The 21,011-nt window shown below is 43.3% G+C and overlaps 1 protein-coding gene across 3 annotated transcripts in view; it reads right to left on the bottom strand.

Moving 5' to 3' along the window:
- Positions 1-110: 110 nt before the first annotated feature.
- LOC130438748 (rho GTPase-activating protein SYDE1) overlaps positions 111-21,011 on the bottom strand; it is a 24,276-nt gene continuing 3,375 nt past the window's right edge. For 2 of the 3 annotated variants that reach the window (XM_056770878.1, XM_056770881.1), the window contains 7 exons: positions 16,237-16,848; positions 15,345-16,157; positions 14,736-14,965; positions 14,533-14,659; positions 14,204-14,373; positions 2,981-3,257; positions 111-2,755 (listed from right to left, as the gene is read on the bottom strand). In XM_056770878.1, coding sequence (XP_056626856.1) covers positions 2,334-2,755; positions 2,981-3,257; positions 14,204-14,373; positions 14,533-14,659; positions 14,736-14,965; positions 15,345-16,157; positions 16,237-16,848 — 2,651 coding nt within the window. In that variant the 3' untranslated portion in view covers positions 111-2,333. The remainder of the gene's footprint in view (positions 2,756-2,980; positions 3,258-14,203; positions 14,374-14,532; positions 14,660-14,735; positions 14,966-15,344; positions 16,158-16,236; positions 16,849-21,011) is intronic. The other variant, XM_056770880.1, reaches the window with a different exon arrangement.

Genomic DNA, 21,011 nt, shown 5'->3' with positions numbered 1-21,011 from the left:
ATCTGTCCATCCAGTGATGCTTCACAGTCGAGATCTCATCATATAAAACACACAGATGTGAAATGATCACGACGACTGTGGAGAGACAACACGACGACAGAGTCTTTTACAAACATAACACTGAGCTTTATTGCTTCATTTTTAAACATAACACTGAATGATAATGAGTTCATTACACACACACACACACACACACACACACACTTACAGTTGTGTGTGTTTCTCAGCTGTGCACAAACACAAGTGCTTCATGTTACAGGTGCAATAATAATAATAATAATAATATAATACTGTTTATACAAATAAACAAAAAACAATATCAAACAGCTTGCATATGGAGCTCATGGGCTCAGTTATGGCCTTGTATTCCATTTGTGGCTTTTGGATTCAACTCACAGTTCAGATTATTTGTACCGCAAAAACATAAAGAGCAGCAAAGGCACAATATATAAACACTATAGAGAGAGCGAGAGAGCGAGAGCGGTAGAGAGAGAGAGAGAGAGAGAGAGAGAGAGAGAAAGAGAAAATAAAAGTGCATTAGAAGCATCAGAGGTGTCTTTGGCATTTTCATGAAGACAGACGGCACACAATAAATGAATGAATATTATTCTTAGTGTCTCAACAGTTGTGTGTGTTTTGTGTTTACTTTTTGTGTGTCTGCTTTTACAAACAGCAAAAACAATGACGGAACAAACTGTGCAAATATAGTCAAGAATAACACTGACACTGCAGATAAAACAAAAAACTTTGTTCTAGCGAATGACTTTTAAAGGGCTCATCGGATGAATTTTTTCAACAAGTTGGCATGATTTATTAGGGTCTTTGTGAAATGTCTGTAACATGTTTTTCTTAATTACACTCAATGGGTCGGAGCCGATACTCTTGTGGTTAGTGCCTCGACATGTGACATTTTGTGATGCACAATTATAGCACAAAATGTGGATTTTCATCCGATGGGTCCTTAAAGTATTGTTTTTAAAGGAATGCAAAGATCATATTTTGGATTTTTAATACTATTACATCTAACTTTTAACAGTAAACCACAACTAATTTATTGCTTGGTTGGTTCAGAAAGTGTAAACTTGACTTTTGGCAGCGCTGCATCTGTTTGTCTGACCAATGGAAGACCATCCATCAAAAGAATCTGTTTTAAAAACTACAGTCACAGTGATGCACAACTATAACATGATAAAACACACTATTTAGCCAAAAGATTTAACACTTACATTGACAATTCATATAATCATTATGGCCATGTCCTGTTCAAATGATATTCTTTTGTAAGAGATGAATTTCTTGATTTCGTTTAGATGCATTAATAAAATCTAAGCGATTCATTGATGGTTTTATATCTTCATGATTGGCTTTCATCATAAGTGCTTTAATGTAACTGTAGTTTTAGCTTTTAGAAACATGTCTGTTCATTTTTTAAAGGGATACTACACCCGTTCAGACACCTTTTCCAAACCCGTTTAAATTTCTTTGTTTTACTGAACACACAGGAAGACATTTGGAAGAATGTCAGATCTCGCCCACCATTACTGCCATAGTAGGGAAAATAAATAATATAGTCAATAGGGGATGACTTTTGACAATCTTCCAGATATCTTTCTGTGTGTCTGTCAGAACAAAGACATTAAAACAGGTTTGGAACAATCTAAGGGTGATTCAATGATTGTGTAAAGTTGCCCTTCAACAGACATTTAGCCAAATAACATTTGAGGAGAACTTCAGCATTTCATGTGATGTCAGCGGAATGTCAGAGAAATGTCTTTAAGTTCACACGAGAGAAACTTTTCTTCAGATTCTAAGAACAGAGTTCTGCTCAGATCCTGCGTTTAATGTGACACACTTGTGATGTTTGTGTCTGTCAGGGCCCTTAAGAAAGTCTGGAGTGAACTGCTGGAAAGTGTGATGAAATGTTTACCTGGACGCACACACGGGCCTATTAAAAAAACAAGTCGTACACAAAGATTTCAACAAAATAAAATTCACAAACGCACAAAGATCCTTCAGCGCAAGAACCTAACCCTAACTCTTCAAACATTTGATCAACGTCCTTCTGTCTTGTGTGTGCCGACATCGACACGTCACAGAGATTTTAATAATAATCTACACACCTGAATATAATCGACCCATAGCAGACGATGAGAACACTTGTGCTTTATAACACATTACAGTAGCCGCCCTAAAACATTTGAGCGTGTCAACGCGTCGAGCAGCCTTTTAACTCCACATTCCGTATTAATCCACCAAACTCACTGAGATACGGTGAGATGTGTCTGATGACGAGTATAATTCTGGATGAAGGTTCACGTATAACTTTCTGGGTTTTAAAGGCAGATGTTGATTTGTTTGGCCAACTCTCTCTCCAGGTCTGAAATGAGAGTATCGAAGTCCTTCAGACTCAGTCGACACGTAAAGGGAGCGTCAAAATCCAGCGCGAAATCATCCACGAACAAACCGTCAGGGGACGCCGTCTGTTCAATGTCATCGTCGCTCTCGCTGCCAGCCACCTCGTCGTAATCCGCCTCGTCGTTAGACAGGAAGTCCCGCCCGCACACGCTCCAATCACCAGCGTAACGGTTACAGGGTGGGCTTTCCAGACGGCCACGCCCCCTGCGGGATACCACCACCGCGTCCTGCGCTGACGGAAGGTCGACACGCAGCTGCACACGTTGAGCCCGGCGCAGTGAGGAATTCTGGGATGCGTGGGGAGACTGGTCGGAATCCTCCGTCACTCTTCCTTTGGGTACTGTGGAGACAAGCACAGAGAACACACGCTTGACAAGTTACAGATGCAACGCAAGATGCTGAACATCTTTTAGCTGATGCGGCGTGCAAATCCATTAGATGTGTGTGTCGTGACTTCTGGAAACAATAAAGCACTGGTCACATGACTCGTGTAAACATGGCCCCCTGAGGTTTATGATTTAACGTGACTCCAAATGTTAAAGGTCACCGAATGACAGACACTCACCGGGCCAGAGCTTCAGAAGGTAATGCAATGCCTCGATGTGCCGTTTGAAGTCCACGGCGCTAGCGATGTCTTCACTGTGAGCAAAGCCCCGCCCTCCTCGACTGACCCCCGTCAGCGGCCCAGAGCCCGGAGCCGTCAGTCCGGCCTGCCAACACTCCTGTGAGGGGGTCAGAAGAACCGGCCCGAAACATACCGCCAGATTCTGACAGGTCATTCGGTTGGAGTCACTGAAGGACGCCACGAGACTCAGATGATCCAACAGGAAGGACAGAGTCGCCTTCAGGAGAAACAACACATCAGGCATCAATCATGTGAACACACACACGGTCACAAACACACACAACATCAATAGATAAACTGTTCATCGAAGGACCAGGAAGATGTGTGATGAGAACAGGGCAACAGGACACTCAAACATAGTCAGAGAATCTCATTCAGATTATTCTAAAAGAAGAAGAAAGAATGAAAACACAGAGAGTGGGAGAGAGAAAGAGAGAGAGTGAGAGAGAGAGAGAGAGAGAGAGAGAGAGAGAGAGTGAGAGAGAGAGAGAGAGAGAGAGAGAGAGAAAGAGAGTGAGAGAGAGAGAGAGAGAGAGAGAGAGAGAGAGAGAGAGAGAGAGAGAAAGAAAGAAAGAAAGAGAGAGAGAGAGAGAGGTCAGAGAGAGAGGTCACACACTCTTGAGCTCCTGCAACAAACATATTTTACTACTGGATTAACCTGAAATTCCTAGGAATTTTTTACGAAGGAGACATAGACAAACCTTCATTAACGGAACCTGTTGTTTTTTAAATCAAACTTTTACTCTTAATCTGGATTTCTGGAACAAAATATCAGAAAAGGACACAAAGGACACAAAGGACACCGACCCAACAATCCTGCTCTACAAACAAACCAAAAATAACAAGAGGACTAGATTATCAAGATCTATCTTCTACCAGGTACCAAAATTTTTTTTAGATTAGATTAGATTCAACTTTATTGTCATTACACATATACAAGTACAGTGTAACGAAATGTAGTTTAGGTCTAACCAGAAGTGCAATTAGCAAGTGCAGATATACAGTGTGAATAAATACAAATACAATATTAGGAAAATAATTTACGTTGGGCATGTACTATGAAAATATGACAATCGGTATGTACTATGAACAATATATACAGAAGGCTATATACTGTGAACATTAATGTACAGGAGGTTATGAACAGATAACAATATAGACTATACAATAGTGCAAGTGACTTGAGTGTGCATTAGTTACAGACATTAGCTATTAAAGTTACAGTGCAGTAGATGAGTTAATGTGGTTATTAAAGGTACGGTGCAATACATGAGTAGATGCAGATATACAGTCACAGTGCAGTAGATGAGTTAATGCAGTTATTGAAGTTATAGTGCAATAGATGAGTAGATGCAGTTAGTTATGCGATAGATGCAATAATGCAATAGATGAGTTACAGTGCAGTAGGTGAGTTAGTGCAGTTATTAAAGTTACAGTGCAGTAGATGAGTTAATGCAGTTATTAAGGTTACAGTGAAGTAGATGAGTTAATGCAGTTATGAAAGTTACAGTGCAGTAGATGAGTTAATGCAGTTATGAAAGTTACAGTGCAGTAGATGAGTTAATGCAGTTATGAGAGTAGTCCATTAGTGCAAATGAGCATTCAGTGTAATGTTCCCGGTGTGCAAGTGAGCAGTATAGAGTGCAAATGATGCGTGTAAACAGTCCGGTAGAGCAGATACATGAAGTACTGGTGTGTACAGTTCCGTCATGCATGGCAGCCCTGTAGTGCAATGTAAACATTGTAATAGCAGCATTAAGTTAAAGTTATGAGAGGTAGTGAAATCAGTGGGGAGCAGAGTTCAATAATGAAACAGCTCTGGGGAAAAAGCTGTTTCCTAGTCTGCTGGTTCTTGCCCGGAGGCACCTGAAGCGCCTACCGGAAGGCAGGAGAGTAAACAGTCTATGAGCGGGGTGAGAGGAGTCCTTGAGAATGCTGCGAGCTCGACGCAGACAGCGTTTCTTCTGGATGTCCTCAATGGAAGGGAGTGTAGTTCCTGTGATGCGCTGGGCTGTTTTCACCACCCGCTGCAGTGCCTTGCGGTCAGCAACAGAACAGTTCCCGTACCAGACTGTGACACAGTTGGTCAGGATGCTCTCTATCGTGCAGCGATAGAAGTTCACCAGGATAGTTGAAGACAGTTGGTTCTTCTTCAGTGTCCTCAGAAAGAAGAGACGCTGGTGAGCCTTCTTGACCAGGCATGAGGTGTTGGTGGTCCAGGACAGGTCCTCCGAAATGTGGGTCCCCAGGAACTTAAAACTGGAAACACGTTCAACAGCCGTCCCGTTAATGTGGATGGGGTCGTGTGTGCCTCCTTTCGCCTTCCTGAAGTCCACGATGATCTCCTTTGTCTTTGAAGTGTTAAGGAGCAGGTTGTTGTTTGAGCACCATGTGGCCAGGTGCCGTACCTCCTCCCTGTAAGCAGTCTCATCGTTGTTGCTGATGAGACCAATCACTGTTGTATCGTCTGCAAACTTGATGAGGGAGTTAGATCCATTCACAGGCCTGCAGTCGAGTGTGAAAAGGGAGTAGAGAAAGGGGCTCAGTACGCAGCCCTGTGGTACACCAGTGTTGAGGGTGGTTGTGGTGGAGCAGATGTTGCCTAGCCTAACAAGCTGAGGCCTGTTCGTCAGGAAATCCATAATCCAGTTGCAGGTTGTATTGTTAATGCCTAGGTTTCCAAGTTTGATGATTAGCTTGGAAGGGATTACGGTATTGAATGCAGAGCTGAAGTCTACAAACAGCATGCGTGCATAAGTGTCCTTATTGTCCAGGTGTGTGAGCACGGAGTGCAGCGCCATGGACACTGCATCATCTGTGCTCCTATTGCTACGGTAGGCAAATTGGTATGGGTCCAGTGTGGATGGTAAAGAGTCTTTTAGGTGTGACAGGACCAGCCGCTCAAAGCACTTCATAACAATGGGTGTGAGTGCTACAGGGCGGTAGTCGTTCAGGCATGTCGGGCTGGAATGTTTAGGAATGGGCACAATGGAGGTGGATTTGAAACATGCTGGAACCACTGCTTGGGCGAGGGACAGGTTGAAGATGTCCGTGAAGACCCCAGCGAGCTGCTCCGCACATGCCCGGAGTACGCGACCAGGGATGCCGTCAGGGCCAGCAGCCTTGCGCGCATTTATCCGGCTTAGTGCAGTGAAAACATCTGTGGAATTTACTGTGATGATTGGGTGGTCGGTGGAAGGTGTGAGCCTGGTGGCGGGTTCCTTATTGTCTCTCTCAAAGCGTGCATAAAAGTCATTAAGCTCGTTCAGAAAGGCAGCATCTGTGGTTATGGGGATGGAGTGGTTGGGTTTATAGTCACTAATGGCCTGGATGCCCTGCCACATGCGTCGAGGGTCAGAATTGGTAAAATGCTCCTCTAGCTTCAACTTGTAGCAGTGCTTGGCCTTTTTGATGCCCCTCTTCAGATTTGCCCTGGAAGTACTATAGGCCTGTGCATCACCTGATCTGAAGGCGGTGTTGCGTGCTTTCAACAGGAGGCGCACTTCCTTGTTCATCCATGGCTTCTGATTAGGGTATATGGTGATCTGCTTTTGAGTTGTGACACTATCAATGGTGGTATTGATGTAGTCCAATACAGAGGAGGTGTAGCTGTCTATATCCGTGTGAGAGCCACTGGTGGCCTGAGAAGCAAACATACTCCAGTCTGTGTGTAGAAACCTTTCCTGGAGTGTGAAGTCTGCCCCCGCAGGCCACACCTTGATGGTCTTCATTGATGGCTTCACACGATTAATGAGAGGTGAAATAAGTACTTTACCACCACTTTGTGCCAAATACTCGACAATAACTACAATCAAACAAAAAAAAACAAGCAAAAGAAAAGAAACTAAAAGTTTTACTCAAAGATACAATAGTGTTACTGAGGCAGCAAACTCTGCTCAACCACATGACCCACGCCTCAGAGGTGTGAATTGGAAGGTGAGAAAACGACTGGACCAAACAAAGGACATTCCTCAACCAACGCCCACACAGGTGCGAACGGCCCATTTCATCATGAGTGCACAACCCCAATGTGTGGAGGCCATTCCTCTACACTACCCAAAAGAGGTTACGAACGATACAGCAAGGAAAGTCTACAAAAACAAAAGACTCACAGAAAACTCAGAGACTTTATTCGCAGACCTTCATAAAGATGGCAGCACCAGTAACCTGATCTTCTACACCAACCGACCTCATTCATGGCACAAAGCCATCATCTCAGAATTCCCAAACGCTGAAAGAAAAGGCATCTGTGGGGGTTTCCAGCTAAAAATTAAAAATGAGGATGACGTAACAATGATAAATGTTAACATCTACAAAACAACAGGGATAGTTGTAGTGAAAAGCACTCAAGGTCTTTTCGAACAAAACTTCCTCAGTATCAAAGGAAGATTACAACTGGAACCCGACAATGAGCAACCCACCACAGAGGAACCAGACAGAACCCCAGTTTCTGATGATCAGCAAGAACATACAGATCCTCCTAACGCAGAACAACCAAAGGACCTCCATTCACATTGCTACTGTACTGACATGAGAGAGAGATTTACAGCCCTGGAGGGGGAACTAGTACAGCTCAGAGAAATTACTCTTTCTCTCCAAACCATACAAAGCCCAGACCAATCCGGCAACAAACCCACAGCCAAACAAAAAGAGGGAGACAACATCAGGAAAGAACTGTCTTCACTTCAGGCCGAAGTGAAGCAGCTAGTGCAAGGAAGGGAGAGGCTCAAGGTTCAGCTGGCATCACTGGAAACCCAGATCACACAGCAGACAGAGAGTCAACGGACCCAGCTAACTGCTTTAAGAGAGGAGATAAGAGAACTGAAACACGAAAAAGATACCCACCTCACAGCCCTCAACTCCAAAAATGGTCCAGAACAACAGGTCACCCTTCAAACGGTCCACAGCTCACAGACCTCATTGTCACAACCCAGCCAAAACCCACCATCTTCACCAAACCCTTTGCCCAGTACAGATCAACGCAATGAACCCGACAACACTCCAACACCCACCGAGGACTCACAGAAAACAGATATTGTCCTTCTGATAGACTCAAATGGGAAATTCATAGACGAAAAAAAGCTCTTCCCCAAACAAAGGGTGTCCAAACTCTGGTGCCCCAACACGCACAGTGCCCTCAGACTACTGAACAAGGACAACCTAGGATCACCAAGCCACATTATAATTCACACTGGCACAAACGACCTGAGAGCACAACAAGAAAGAGTGGCCACAGCACTCGAAAGGGTAATCGAAAAAGCTACAACCACCTTCCCAAATGCCAAAATCACCATCTCGACACTGCTACCACGGAAAGACTTCCACCCAGACACAATTCAACAAATAAACGCAAATCTCTCTAGAACTTGTGCACTCAAACCTCAAGTGCACCTGGCACATCATCCCACCTTGGACCTTACATGCCTCTATGACCATGTACACCTGTACAGAGCGTCTGTCCCCATCTTTACAAAGAAATTAAAAGATGTTGCTCTAAACCGCAACACAAACAACCCCCCTAGAAGCAACGGAGCAAGGCAGTCCCTACCCAGACCATGGATGAACCACACCGCACCTTCTAAAAACAGCCAGAGACTGGGCCCCCCTCCTTGCCAAAACAACAGCCAACAGACCAGAGCACCACCCCTGCTGCCTACACCCCCCACCCGGCATATGCAACAGAACTCCAGCAGCCTAAGCTATGCCCAGACAGTGAGCAGAAACTCCACACCGACATCTGCACAAGCTCCAACAGCCGAGCTAAAAGACATCCATCAGATGCTGAACCTAATCTGCTCACACCTACTGTACTAAGACAAAATCCGCACTAAACAAATTAATAACTTATGGATAACAAATCATTTACAATATCATGTTGGAATATTCAAGGCCTGAGGTCATCTGCTTTTGGACTGAAAAGCAAAAACATAGACTTCAGCTCTGAAACAAAAAACTCAGACATCCTCATCCTACAGGAGACATGGAGTAGAGGAGACGGACCCACTGGTCGCCCTACAAACTACAGAGAATTCATCATTCCATCCGTCAAACTGCCTGGTGTCACCCAGGGAAGAGACTCAGGCGGAATGCTGATATGGTATAAATCTGAATACGCTAACTCAACAAAAATGATTAAAACTGGCCAGTTTTACACATGGATAGAAATCAACAAGACCATCACTTCAACAGATAAGAATATCTTCCTGTGTGCAACCTACATCCCTCCAGCAGAGTCACCCTACTTCAATGAGGACAGTTTCACGATCCTGGAAGAGGAGATCAACTACTTTCAGTCACAGGGCAATGTTCTGATCTGCGGTGACCTAAATGCCAGGACAGGCGAAGAGTCAGACTCAGTTCACTCCAAGGGAGACAAACACATTCCAGGAGGAGATGTCCTTTCCATACCTACACATACACAAAGACTGAACTACGATAAAACAACAAACAAAAATGGATTAAGACTTCTCCATCTTTGTCGCACACTGGGTCTGTACATGGTCAATGGACGACTACGAGGAGATTCATACGGTAGGTACACCTATAGTTCTAAGCTGGGTAACAGTACGGTAGACTATTTCATCACGGATCTGAATCCTAACTCCCTCAGAGCGTTCACAGTCAGCCCACCATCACCATTGTCAGATCACAGTAAAATCACTCTCTACCTCAATAGATCCAAACCTAACACAGAGGCATCAAAACAAACTCACCTCCATACCCTAAAACAAACTTTCAGGTGGAAACAAAATTGCGAAGATACATACAAAAGCATAACTCGTGAACCAAAAATTCAAATCCTACTGAATAAATTCCTCGATACCCCATTTCCACACAATTATGAAGGTGTAAATTTAGCAGTAGACAGGATTAACCAAATTTTTACAATATCTGCAACGCTATCTGACCTAAAACCCACTAACACAAAACCAAACAAAAAGCCGGTAAATGAGAAATGGTTTGATAAGGAGTGTAAAAACCTTAGAAAAGAAGTAAGAATTCTATCAAATCAGAAACACAGAGATGCTGACAATGTAAACACACGCCAACTCTACCATGAAAAAGTTAAACAATATAAGGAAACACTAAGGAAGAAAAAGAAACAAGATACACAAAACCAGATAAAAGCAATTGAACAATCTCTAGAAACAAATCGCTTCTGGGAACATTGGAACACACTTAACAAACCCCACCATGAAGATCTTCCCATTCAGAACGGAGACGTATGGATAAAGCACTTCTCAAACCTCTTTAGTACAATAAACAAGAACCATGAACAAACTAACCTACACAACAAACTATGCACTCTGGAGTCAACAATTAAAGATTACCAAAACCCTTTAGACTATCCAATTACACTCGCTGAGCTAGAACAAAATATACCAAAACTTAAATCCCAAAAAGCAAGTGGTATCGACGGTATCCTAAACGAGATGATTAAACACGCAGACCAAAAACTTACACTCGCCATCCTCAAACTGTTTAATATCATCTTTAGTACAGGTATATTTCCCACAATCTGGAACCAAGGTCTCATAACTCCAATCCATAAAAGTGGAGACAAATTCGACCCTAATAATTACCGCGGAATATGTGTAAACAGTAATCTAGGTAAACTCCTCTGTAACATTCTTAACAGCAGACTTCTCCAATATCTAAACAACCAAAACATCCTGAGAAAATGTCAAATTGGTTTCCAACCCAAATACCGCACATCCGATCATATATACACTCTTCGTACCTTAATTGACAAAGAAACAAACCAAAATAAAAGAAAGCTCTACTCATGCTTTGTTGACTTCAAAAAAGCTTTTGACTCAATCTGGCATGAGGGACTTTTTCTTCAGTTGATTCAATGCGGCATCGGAGGAAAAACCTACGACATCATCAAATCAATGTACACCAATAACACATTTGCAGTTAAAATTGGCAACAAGCACACAGACTTTCTCTCCCAGAGTCGTGGAGTGAGACAGGGCTGTAGTCTAAGTCCTACACTATTTAACATTTACATGAATGAATTAGCTGGAGCTCTAGAACAGTCACCAGCACCCGGCCCGACCTTACAAGACACCGAAGTGAAATGTCTCCTGTTTGCAGACGATCTGGTGCTGCTGTCACCCACAAAAGAAGGTCTACAGCAACATCTGGACACCCTGCACACTTTCTGCCAAACATGGGCCCTATCGGTTAACCTTAAGAAGACTCGAGTCATGATATTCCAAAAAAAGCCCAGTAGCCAAAATCAACATCAGCGTTTCAAACTGAACAACGTGCCCCTAGAACACACCAAGAACTACACATATCTTGGTATAAACATTAGTAACACCGGAAACTTAAACAAGGCTGTGAACGACCTGAGAGACAAGGCACGAAGAGCCTTTTACGCCATAAAAAAGAATATCAAAATTGACATCCCAACCGTAATCTGACTGAAAATAATACAATCAATTATAGAACCAATCGCGCTGTATGGAAGTGAGGTTTGGGGTCCTCTCGCCAACCAAGAGTTCAGCAGATGGGACAAACACCCAATAGAGATTCTGCAAACAGAAATGTGTAAAAACATTCTACGGGTACAGAGAAAAACTCCAAACAACGCCTGCAGAGCAGAATTAGGACTGTATCCTCTAATCATTAAAATACAAAAAAGAGCTTTAAAATTCTACACACACCTTAAGAACAGCGACACAGACACACTCCATCACAAAGCCTTAAGTCATCAAGAGCTGAGCCCAGAGAGAAACCCCTTCATCCAACTGATCTCACAACTAACTCTACAACCCCAAACATGCCCAAGTCAACCCCAAACCCCAGCCAGACTAAACCAAATGATGAAAAGACAAAAAGAGAAATATCTCCAACACTGGACAGAAGCAACAGCTCAGCAAAGTAAACTGGAATGCTATCTGTCACTAAAGAGAGAATATAAAGTGTCAGAATACCTCACAAGCGTATCAGACCCTAAACTAAGAAAAGTGTTGAGCATGTACAGACTCAGTGATCACCAGCTCACTGTAGAGACGGGCAGACACAGACACACATGGACACCGAGAGAAGAGCGACTGTGTCCACACTGCACACACAATCAAGTGGAAACAGAGCTGCACTTTCTCCTCTCCTGTCCCAACTACACACACATCAGAGAAACATTCTTCCCCCAGTTTACAAACTTACACAAAGACTTTGACCAGTTTCAACAAAAGGACAAGATCTCATACATACTGGGAGAAAAGTCAAGAAGCTCAAACCTGCTGCAAGATATGTCAAGTCCTGCCACGACCAAAGAACAACCAGCACAACACAACACAACACTGACAGGACAACACACACAAACTGACACTGTCACCCTTATTGAGAACTTTAATTAAAACTGTTTTTCTGTTTATATTGAGATGTATATATATATAGATTTTTACTTATAGACTTTTAATTTTATTCTATCTTATTTTTGATCTTAATCTGTATTTCTGCATGTTTATATTTAATCTTGTGCTTTGGCAATGTAAATTTTCTTTTATCATGCCAATAAAGCTCCTTTGAATCTTGAATCTTGAATCTTGAGTGAGAGAGAGAGAGAGAGAGAGAGAGAAGAGAGAGTGAGAGAGAGAGAGAGAGAGAGAAGAGAGAGAGAGAGAGAGAGAGAGAGAGAGAGAGAGAGAGAAAGAGAGAGAGAGTGAGAGAGAGAGAGAGAGAAAGAAAGAAAGAAAGAAAGAGAGAGAGAGAGAGTGAGAGAGAGAGAGAGAGAGAGAGAGAGAGAAAGAGAGTGAGAGAGAGTGAGAGAGAGAGAGAGAGAGAGAGAGAGAGAGAGAGAGAGAGAGAGAGAGAGAGAGAGAGAGAGAGAGAAAGAGAGTGAGAGAGAGAGAGTGAGAGAGAGAGAGAGAGAGAGAGAGAGAGAGAGAGAGAGAGAGAGACAGAGAGAAAGTGAGAGAGAGGAAGTAGAGATAGATGAGAGCAGCAGGAGCAGATGGTTCTCACTCTCTAATAGTTTGATTTGGAACATGATGGAAACCCTCAGGCTACTGGTGCTGTTCCTCACAAGAGACAAACAAACCACACATTTGAAACACACAAACACGTAAACATATACATACACACACACGCACAAACATACTGTATACATACAAAAAAAAAACACACACATGCAAAAACATAGACTCTAAAAAACACACACACACAAACATTTATATACACAAACACACGCAAAAACATATATACACACATATACAAACAAACACACACGCACAGACATAGACATTTACAAACACACTCACGCATAAACATTTATACACACCCACACAAACACACGCACAAATATAGACTAACAAACACACACACAAACACAAACATATTATACACAAACAAACATTTATACAAACAAATAAAAACAAACATACACGTACAAACAAAGACATTTACAAACATACTCACGCACAAACATTTATACACACCCACACAAACACACGCACAAATATAGACTAACAAACACACACACAAACACAAACATATTATACACAAACAAACATTTATACAAACAAATAAAAACAAACATACACGTACAAACAAAGACATTTACAAACATACTCACGCACAAACATTTATACACACCCACACAAACATTATCCACAAAAAAACACAAACATTTATACACACATGCACAAACATATACAAACACACACACACACACACGCACAAACATATACACTAACAAACACATACACACTCACTCACTCACAAACATACAGTAAATACACAAACAAACAAAGACACACATGCACAAACATATACAAACACACACACACGCACAAACATATACACTAACAAACACACACACACTCACACACTCACAAACATACAGTAAATACACAAACAAACAAAGACACACATGCACAAACATACTGTATACACTAAAAAACGCACAAACATATATATACACACATACAAAAACGTATACACAAATAAACACATGGACAACATACACACACATTTACACAAACAAACACATGCACGCACACTCTCACCCAAATTCTATTAGTTCTCTTACATAAATCACATCCTCTCACTGCTTCTGCTGTCCAAAAGAACTTAAACCAGACGAGACACACACTCACATATGGCAGATTCACAACTCACACACACACACACACACACGGTGATCATTACCCTCTCTGGTTCAGGCAGACACTGAAGGAGTGAGATTGTGTTGTGTGATCTGTGTGTGTCGCTGTCACTCCTGCAGGCCGGACGAACCATCATGTCCTCCAGAACGACTTCATACAGAGTTCTGGTGATGAGAGCTGACGGCAGCTCGCGCAGATAATCCTTTAGAATCCCTGAACACAACAGCACACAACATCACTACACACAATTTCTCGTCTCTGTACCGTTGTTTTGCAGATGTGTTGTAGCGTCGCTGCGGTTGAAGCTCAACACTGATGTGTAACAGTAGATGTGTGTTTAATATGTTTTACACACTTGTGTGGTTGACTGACCGGTAATGACATTGACATCAGGATAGAGCTCTTCATCTAACACCACCGCTGCACTGTCCCTCTCAAACGCATCACGCAACTCCTTCTTCACTGCTGCTGAACCGCACAGACGATACAAACCCACAACCTACACACACATACACATTAAGAAAACCGAAGGAATACACAGTGTGTGTTTGATGTGTTTGAGTGACGCATCTCACCCTCAGACCTCTGCGCTCAATCTCACACACACACTTCTGAATGAGGAGAGGAACTTTGACAGCAGACGTCTCCTTCTCCACCAGCTGTTTCAGCTCCACCCCAAACACGGACGGAGGAGAAAGATCACTGAGACGAGGAAACGGACTCACAAAGTGCTCCAACAGAGTCAACTTCACATAGAGCAAACCCCGCGGCTCCAACTTCACACACAACTGCTGACAGCGAGAGGCTGATGGAGACACCAGTGAGACGAGAGAGAGACAGAGATAGAGAGAGTGAGAAAGAGAGAGACAGAGAGAGAGATAGATAGATAGAGAGAGAGAGAGAGAGAGAGAGAGAGAGAGATGGAGAGATTGAGAGAGACAGAGAGAGAGAGATAGAGAGACAATGAGAGAGAGACAGACAGAGAGAGAGAGAGAGAGAAAGAAGGAAAGAAAGAGAGAGAGAGTGAGAGAGTGAGAGAGAAAGAAAGAAAGAGAGAGAGAGAGAGAGAGAGAGAGAGAGAGAGTGAGAGAGAGATAGTGAGAGAGTGAGAGAGAGAGAGATCAATAACAATCTACGGTTGCACAACATCATACATTGTCCAATACGTTTCAGAGATGTCTTACCTTTGAAGAGGGGAGGTATGGCCACAGCTCCCACGCAGCACACTCGGTTTCGGGCGGGCGCGGAGGGTCCGTTGTCAGCACCGGACGGTGTCATAATGACCAGTTTGAGGAGTCGTGCTCTCTCCAGCTCCAGGTTAAAGGTGTGATTGAGCGGCAGCCGCGGCCCTCGACAGGTGAGCAGTGACGTCCGCGCCTGGGTCACACCGTCCACCTGAATGGCACAGAACACTTCTTTAGTAGCGTCTCTCCGCGGGGAACGACGCAGCTCCTCGACTCCCAGCAGATGCACCGTAAGCAGACCAGAGAGACGCTGGGCACAGCGCGGCAGATCCGTCAGAGAGTACAGACGGAACGAATCCATGTCTGTGATGGCGGGCGACTCCCGTACTCCGCCGTGCGGCAGTGTTGTGGCGGGCTGTCCGGAAGCCTGCTTCGGCAGCAGCTCAGGCGAGTCTCCGTCGCTAAGATATCCCCCTTTACTCGCAGAGCGCGTTCGCGAGGAGCGTCGTGTTGGCCGGGTGGGAGCGCTGGTGTCCAGGTGGTACCGGCTGATGACGTTGGACGATTCTTTGCTCGCGTTTGGGGGCAACGCATCATCCGCCGCGCCGCCAGCGTTCCCCTGAGCGTGCCGCTGGTTACGGGACGAGCGCAGGCTAAGCTTTCGTCTCAGCTCGGGAAGTTTGCGCATCTTCATAGAGAGCCGCCGCACCGTTCCTGGAGACTTGATCTTGTCAATCACACTCATGCCACTCCCGCTCGGCCCCCCAGGACTGTCCGGAGTCCCTCGGCTAGCACATTCCGACATGACCGCATCTGCACCAAAACAAACCGAGACACGTTAAAGAACAGTGTCCCACCTCTTTTTTTTTTTAAACGTAAATCGTGATTGTACCTGAGCTGGTCTCCGGTTCGACGTCTCCGGCAAGACCTCTTGCGGATCTTTCCGTCTCTCTCTTTCTCCACGGGTCTCCATATTTCTCCCCATCTTCCTCTTCGGGAATGGGGTTGTACCAAATGTTGGAGTCTCCGCGCGCTCCCTGACGCCGCTCGCCGATGCTGGTTTGAAGGGGTTGGTCTGATGTCTGGGGTTTTCCTGTGGACAGAACCCACGCTCGGCTGCTGCTGTCTAGATGCTGCAGGTAAGCGCCCTGTCCGGAGGTCTTCGCTGCAGTGGGAGAGACGCACACATCTGTAGAGAGAGGGCTTAACTCCGGCACACCTGCATCAACAGACTCGTTCGGTGTCCCGGAGTATCCCATCTCCACATCATTCCGCTTGGAGACGTCTTCACTCAGGGTCCTCTGACCCCGGTCCTGGGGCCCGTACACTAACCCAGGAGGCGCCGGCTCTCTGCATACGGAGGAAAGTTTGGCCCAGTTCTGTATTTTGGAGACGGTGATGTGAGAGCGTCTGGTACACTCCTCCATCGGCTCGGTCTCTACAGGGCCTGCGCTTGACGTTGACGATGAAGAACTCTGGATGAGATCCACCTTCCCCGTCGCTTCTGAGAAGAACAAAAACAGCTGTTATTACCACAGCAGGACTTCAGACCTTATTTGGAGTTGAAATATTCGGTGGGATTGAAGATTGCTGGAAACTTGCAGTTCGATTTGAGAGAATTCCTTCCTACAACAACATTTATAAGACGAGTTTCCGGTGACGGAGAGAGTGTGACTGGAACGAAATGAAAAAACATACGGCTGAAGATGTTCATCTCATCTGGCACATCTAGAAATTTCTCTAAACTCGCTCGCTGTCTCTTGAGATGATGAAGGAGGCTCATGACACACATGATCTGATCCAGAAGCAGAGAAGATCTGCAGCTCAACACATCATCTGTGATAATATAAGTGAACTCTGAATTTAAACATCCATCAATCCGTCTTTTCTTTACTCGGTACAGCTCGGGAATGTGTCATTCATTTTTAAAACCAAACACGTAATCCATAGAACATAGTCCATAGAAGTCTTAAAGGGGTCATATGGCGTTAATACATGTTTTTTGTCTTTGGTGTGTTGTGAGTTGTACATGCATGTATTACACATGTTAAATTGCTCAAATAAAAAAGTGTGGGAACAAAAGAGTCATTCTATTTAAATGCGACTGCTCACCCAGACCTGAAACGCCTCATGTAATCACACCCCCACAAATCTACATCAGATGGTGGTCTGATTGACTAAGACCGCCCAAATGTATACACGAGTAAGGTGGAGTACCTGTCAGTACAATTGAAGAGGAACCAGAAGTTCCAAATATGGTCAGAGACGTCACATTTCCCTCACACGCTTGCAATATTCCACCAATCACTACACACTGATGAACTGACCAATCAGAGCACACCTCACTTCTCAGAGCCATGAGCTTTGTTAAAAATCTGTGTGTTTCAGAGAGGCGGAGCAAAGAGGAGATACAAACATGCACAGTGTGTGTAAAATACAGCGTTTATAAACCTTAAATCATGTTTACACATTGAGTTACATCTAAAACAAACCATAATATTCCTTTTAGCCGTGTCAAATGACCCCTTTAAACATAGAACTTACTGTGGCAAACGTTAGAAGTCTCAAAGTTTCCTTTAGATTTGTGTGGCTGATATGAAACATGTGGACAGTTTAACAATCACTCCATCATTACAGAGAACATTTCACACACACACACACACTCTGAGCAGGATGTCTTACAGTGTGTAAAGTGGACCAGCAGACAACTTCCTGTTTTGATTAAATAGCCAAAAGAGAGAGACATATACTGTAGATTAGGAGGGAGAGAGTCGAGAGAGAGAAAGATGGAGGAAGAGAGAAAGAGAGATGGAGGAAGAGAGAGAGAGAAGGAGGAAGAGAGAGAGAGAAGGAGGAAGAGAGAGAGAAGGAGGAAGAGAGAGAGAGAGAGAGATAGAGAGAGTGAAAGAGAGAGAGAGCAAGAGAGAGAGAAACAGAGTGAGAGAGCAAAAAAACTTTACTTTAAAATAACTAAAATCTAGAAAATCTTCACTTAACAAATTACTTCAATATATTAATGTGTTTTTTGTTTAATTTTTTTGTCAATATTTTTGGGAAGACTATAACTACAAACAATAAAAAAAGACAAAGAATTTAAGATGGAAAACTGATAAGAGAAAAAAAAAGAAAGACGAGACTCAGACACGATCAAAGAGACTTCAGTGAGACGTCAGTGAGAAACACACAGCTGCTGGAGAGGACTTCAATGAGTGCTCTGTGTTCAGCTGGACACACACACATGCACACACACACACACACGCACACAAACACACTTAACCCCATTCACTATTCATTAAAGCAGCACCCTTAAACACACGCTTATGTGTAACACACGCTGGACTCGACCCTCACCTCTGACACTCGCTCAACACCACACACACTCTCTCTCTCTCTGTGTGTGTGTGTGTGTGTGTGTATCCCAGGTTTCAACATCACATTGATGAAGTGTTCTCACACTGTTTAGTTTATTGGAAGAGAAACTATAAACCCAGCAAGAGTAAAAATAGCATCATGTTCTGGAGCCGCTCGCACTCATAACTCCAGATACAGTTTCTCATTCAACTTTATGAAGGAAAACAGACACACAAACACACACACCCGCACACAGGCACGCGCACGCACGCACACGCACACTCACACACACATACTATAGAATAAATCTCATTCAGTTTCTCAGTTTGTGAAAGAAACAACATTTGTACAACACATCAGGATTATAACATATTTATGTCTATATGGTTTCACAGAAATGTTTATAAAGAGAGATGATCAAAATAAGTGGCATTATAACTGCATGGCAAGAAATAGAAAGGTTTCCTTGTGTTGTGTGTGTGTGTGTGTGTGTGTGTGTGTGTTTGTTTATTTGTCATGTTTGACAGTTCAGTGGATAACGAGGGGAAAAGTTTCCTGAGCCTTTTCACAGTCTAACGGTTAAAGAGTTTTTCCCAGAATGCCGATCTCATCCCCCCGCCTCGGGCCGCCCACATCTCTGCAGCTCATAATCTGAGACTTCCTGTTTCTCTACGTGCCCTCATGTGCCTATTAAAACAACACATCCAAACTATTAATAATCAACATCAGCAAAGACAAAAAATGATGGGAATATTCTGTTTTCTACGTCCCAAAAACACTGCTGCGAGTTATATAATAGAGATACAACAATGGCCAAAACAAACACACACAAAGACACACACACAGTCCTGTGAGAGAGGAAGATCATGTCTCTCTCTGCTGATGAAGATCTTTCCTGTGAGATCTCTGACTGTCACACATCACACCGAGAGGAAACTTGCTCATAAACAAAATCTGAATCAGTCTTTACACTACAGCTACACAAGGATTCACACACACACACAACACAAACATTGAGAATAGAAGTTAAAAATACTATAATGTCCAGCTGCAGTACGATGCACATTTTTATTCACCTCTCGTTTAAAGAGAACTCTGAACGAATATTCTCATCATTCATTCGCTCTTATGTCATGTCAACTCTGCGTGAGTTTCTTTCATCTTCAGAACACAACAGAAGATATTTTGAAGAATGTTTGAAGAACTCCATTGACTTCCATTGTATGAATGCAAAACCACCAAGACATTTCTCAAAATATTTTCTGTTGTGTTCCACCGAAGAAAGACTGGCGTACAGATTTACAATCATAGAAGAGAATAACTGATGCCAGAATGTTCCTTTAAAGACCTTTAATACTCTAATAACAAACTCTGCTCTATGTTGAGCTGTTATTCTGGAAATCTCTTGATTTTTGTGTCACATTTTTTAATGTGATCTCTGTGTGGAATGTGTTCCGTCTGTACAGAACGTCTGCAGATGGAACGTTGTCTGATAATGGCATAAAACGGTCACTCCACATGACGGATCAGACGATGAATCAAATCTGTTTTTCTAATAAGCTTCCAGCATGCACACATTTGACACATTCCCTCTCAGTGTGTGTTTATTCAAGATTTAGATGTATAATTATGGCTCTCCTCTGACCTCTCTATTCAGTAGAATGTTTGGGCAGAATTTCACTGGCGTTACTCAGAATAATATAATATATTATACAGGTGCTTTACCGTGGTAAACACTGAGCTGTACCGTGGTATAATCACAACACTAGAGCTGCGTCTTCATGTTTATGTGTCCGGTGATCACACTTCCAGGAAGATTCTGAATATAAATACTTCTTCAGTAGGAAAAGCTGGAGGTTGAGTCGTATACAACAAATACTAGGACACTAGATCATATCTTAAGACCTGGGCCGGTATTCATGGAAAATCTGAGCACAAAGAGTTGCTCCAGTGACAAAATTCTAAGAAATTTCTTTACGCTTAAAATGACAGAAAAGATCCTTTGAAAGTAAAAAGTTAAAGCATCTAAACCCTTAAAGGGATAGTTCAGCCAAAAACACCAATTTGTGGTTTATTTACTCACCCTCAGGCCATCTGAGATGTAGGTGACATTTTTTCTGAAAAGTGAGGTGTGCTCTGATTGGCCAGTTCATCAGTGTGTAGTGATTGGTGGAATACTGCAAGTAAATGTAACTCCTCTGACCATATTTGGAACATCAGGTTCCTCTTTAATTGTACTGACAGGTACTCCATCTTACTTGTGTATAGATTTGGGCGGTCTTAGTCACATCAGACCACCAACTGATGTAGATTTGT

This window comes from Triplophysa dalaica, chromosome 17 (genome assembly GCF_015846415.1).
Source record: "Triplophysa dalaica isolate WHDGS20190420 chromosome 17, ASM1584641v1, whole genome shotgun sequence".
Taxonomy (NCBI): Eukaryota; Metazoa; Chordata; class Actinopteri; order Cypriniformes; family Nemacheilidae; genus Triplophysa; species Triplophysa dalaica.
The sequence above is the reverse complement of the archived record's forward strand: the minus strand, read 5'-3'. Positions and strand labels throughout refer to the sequence as shown.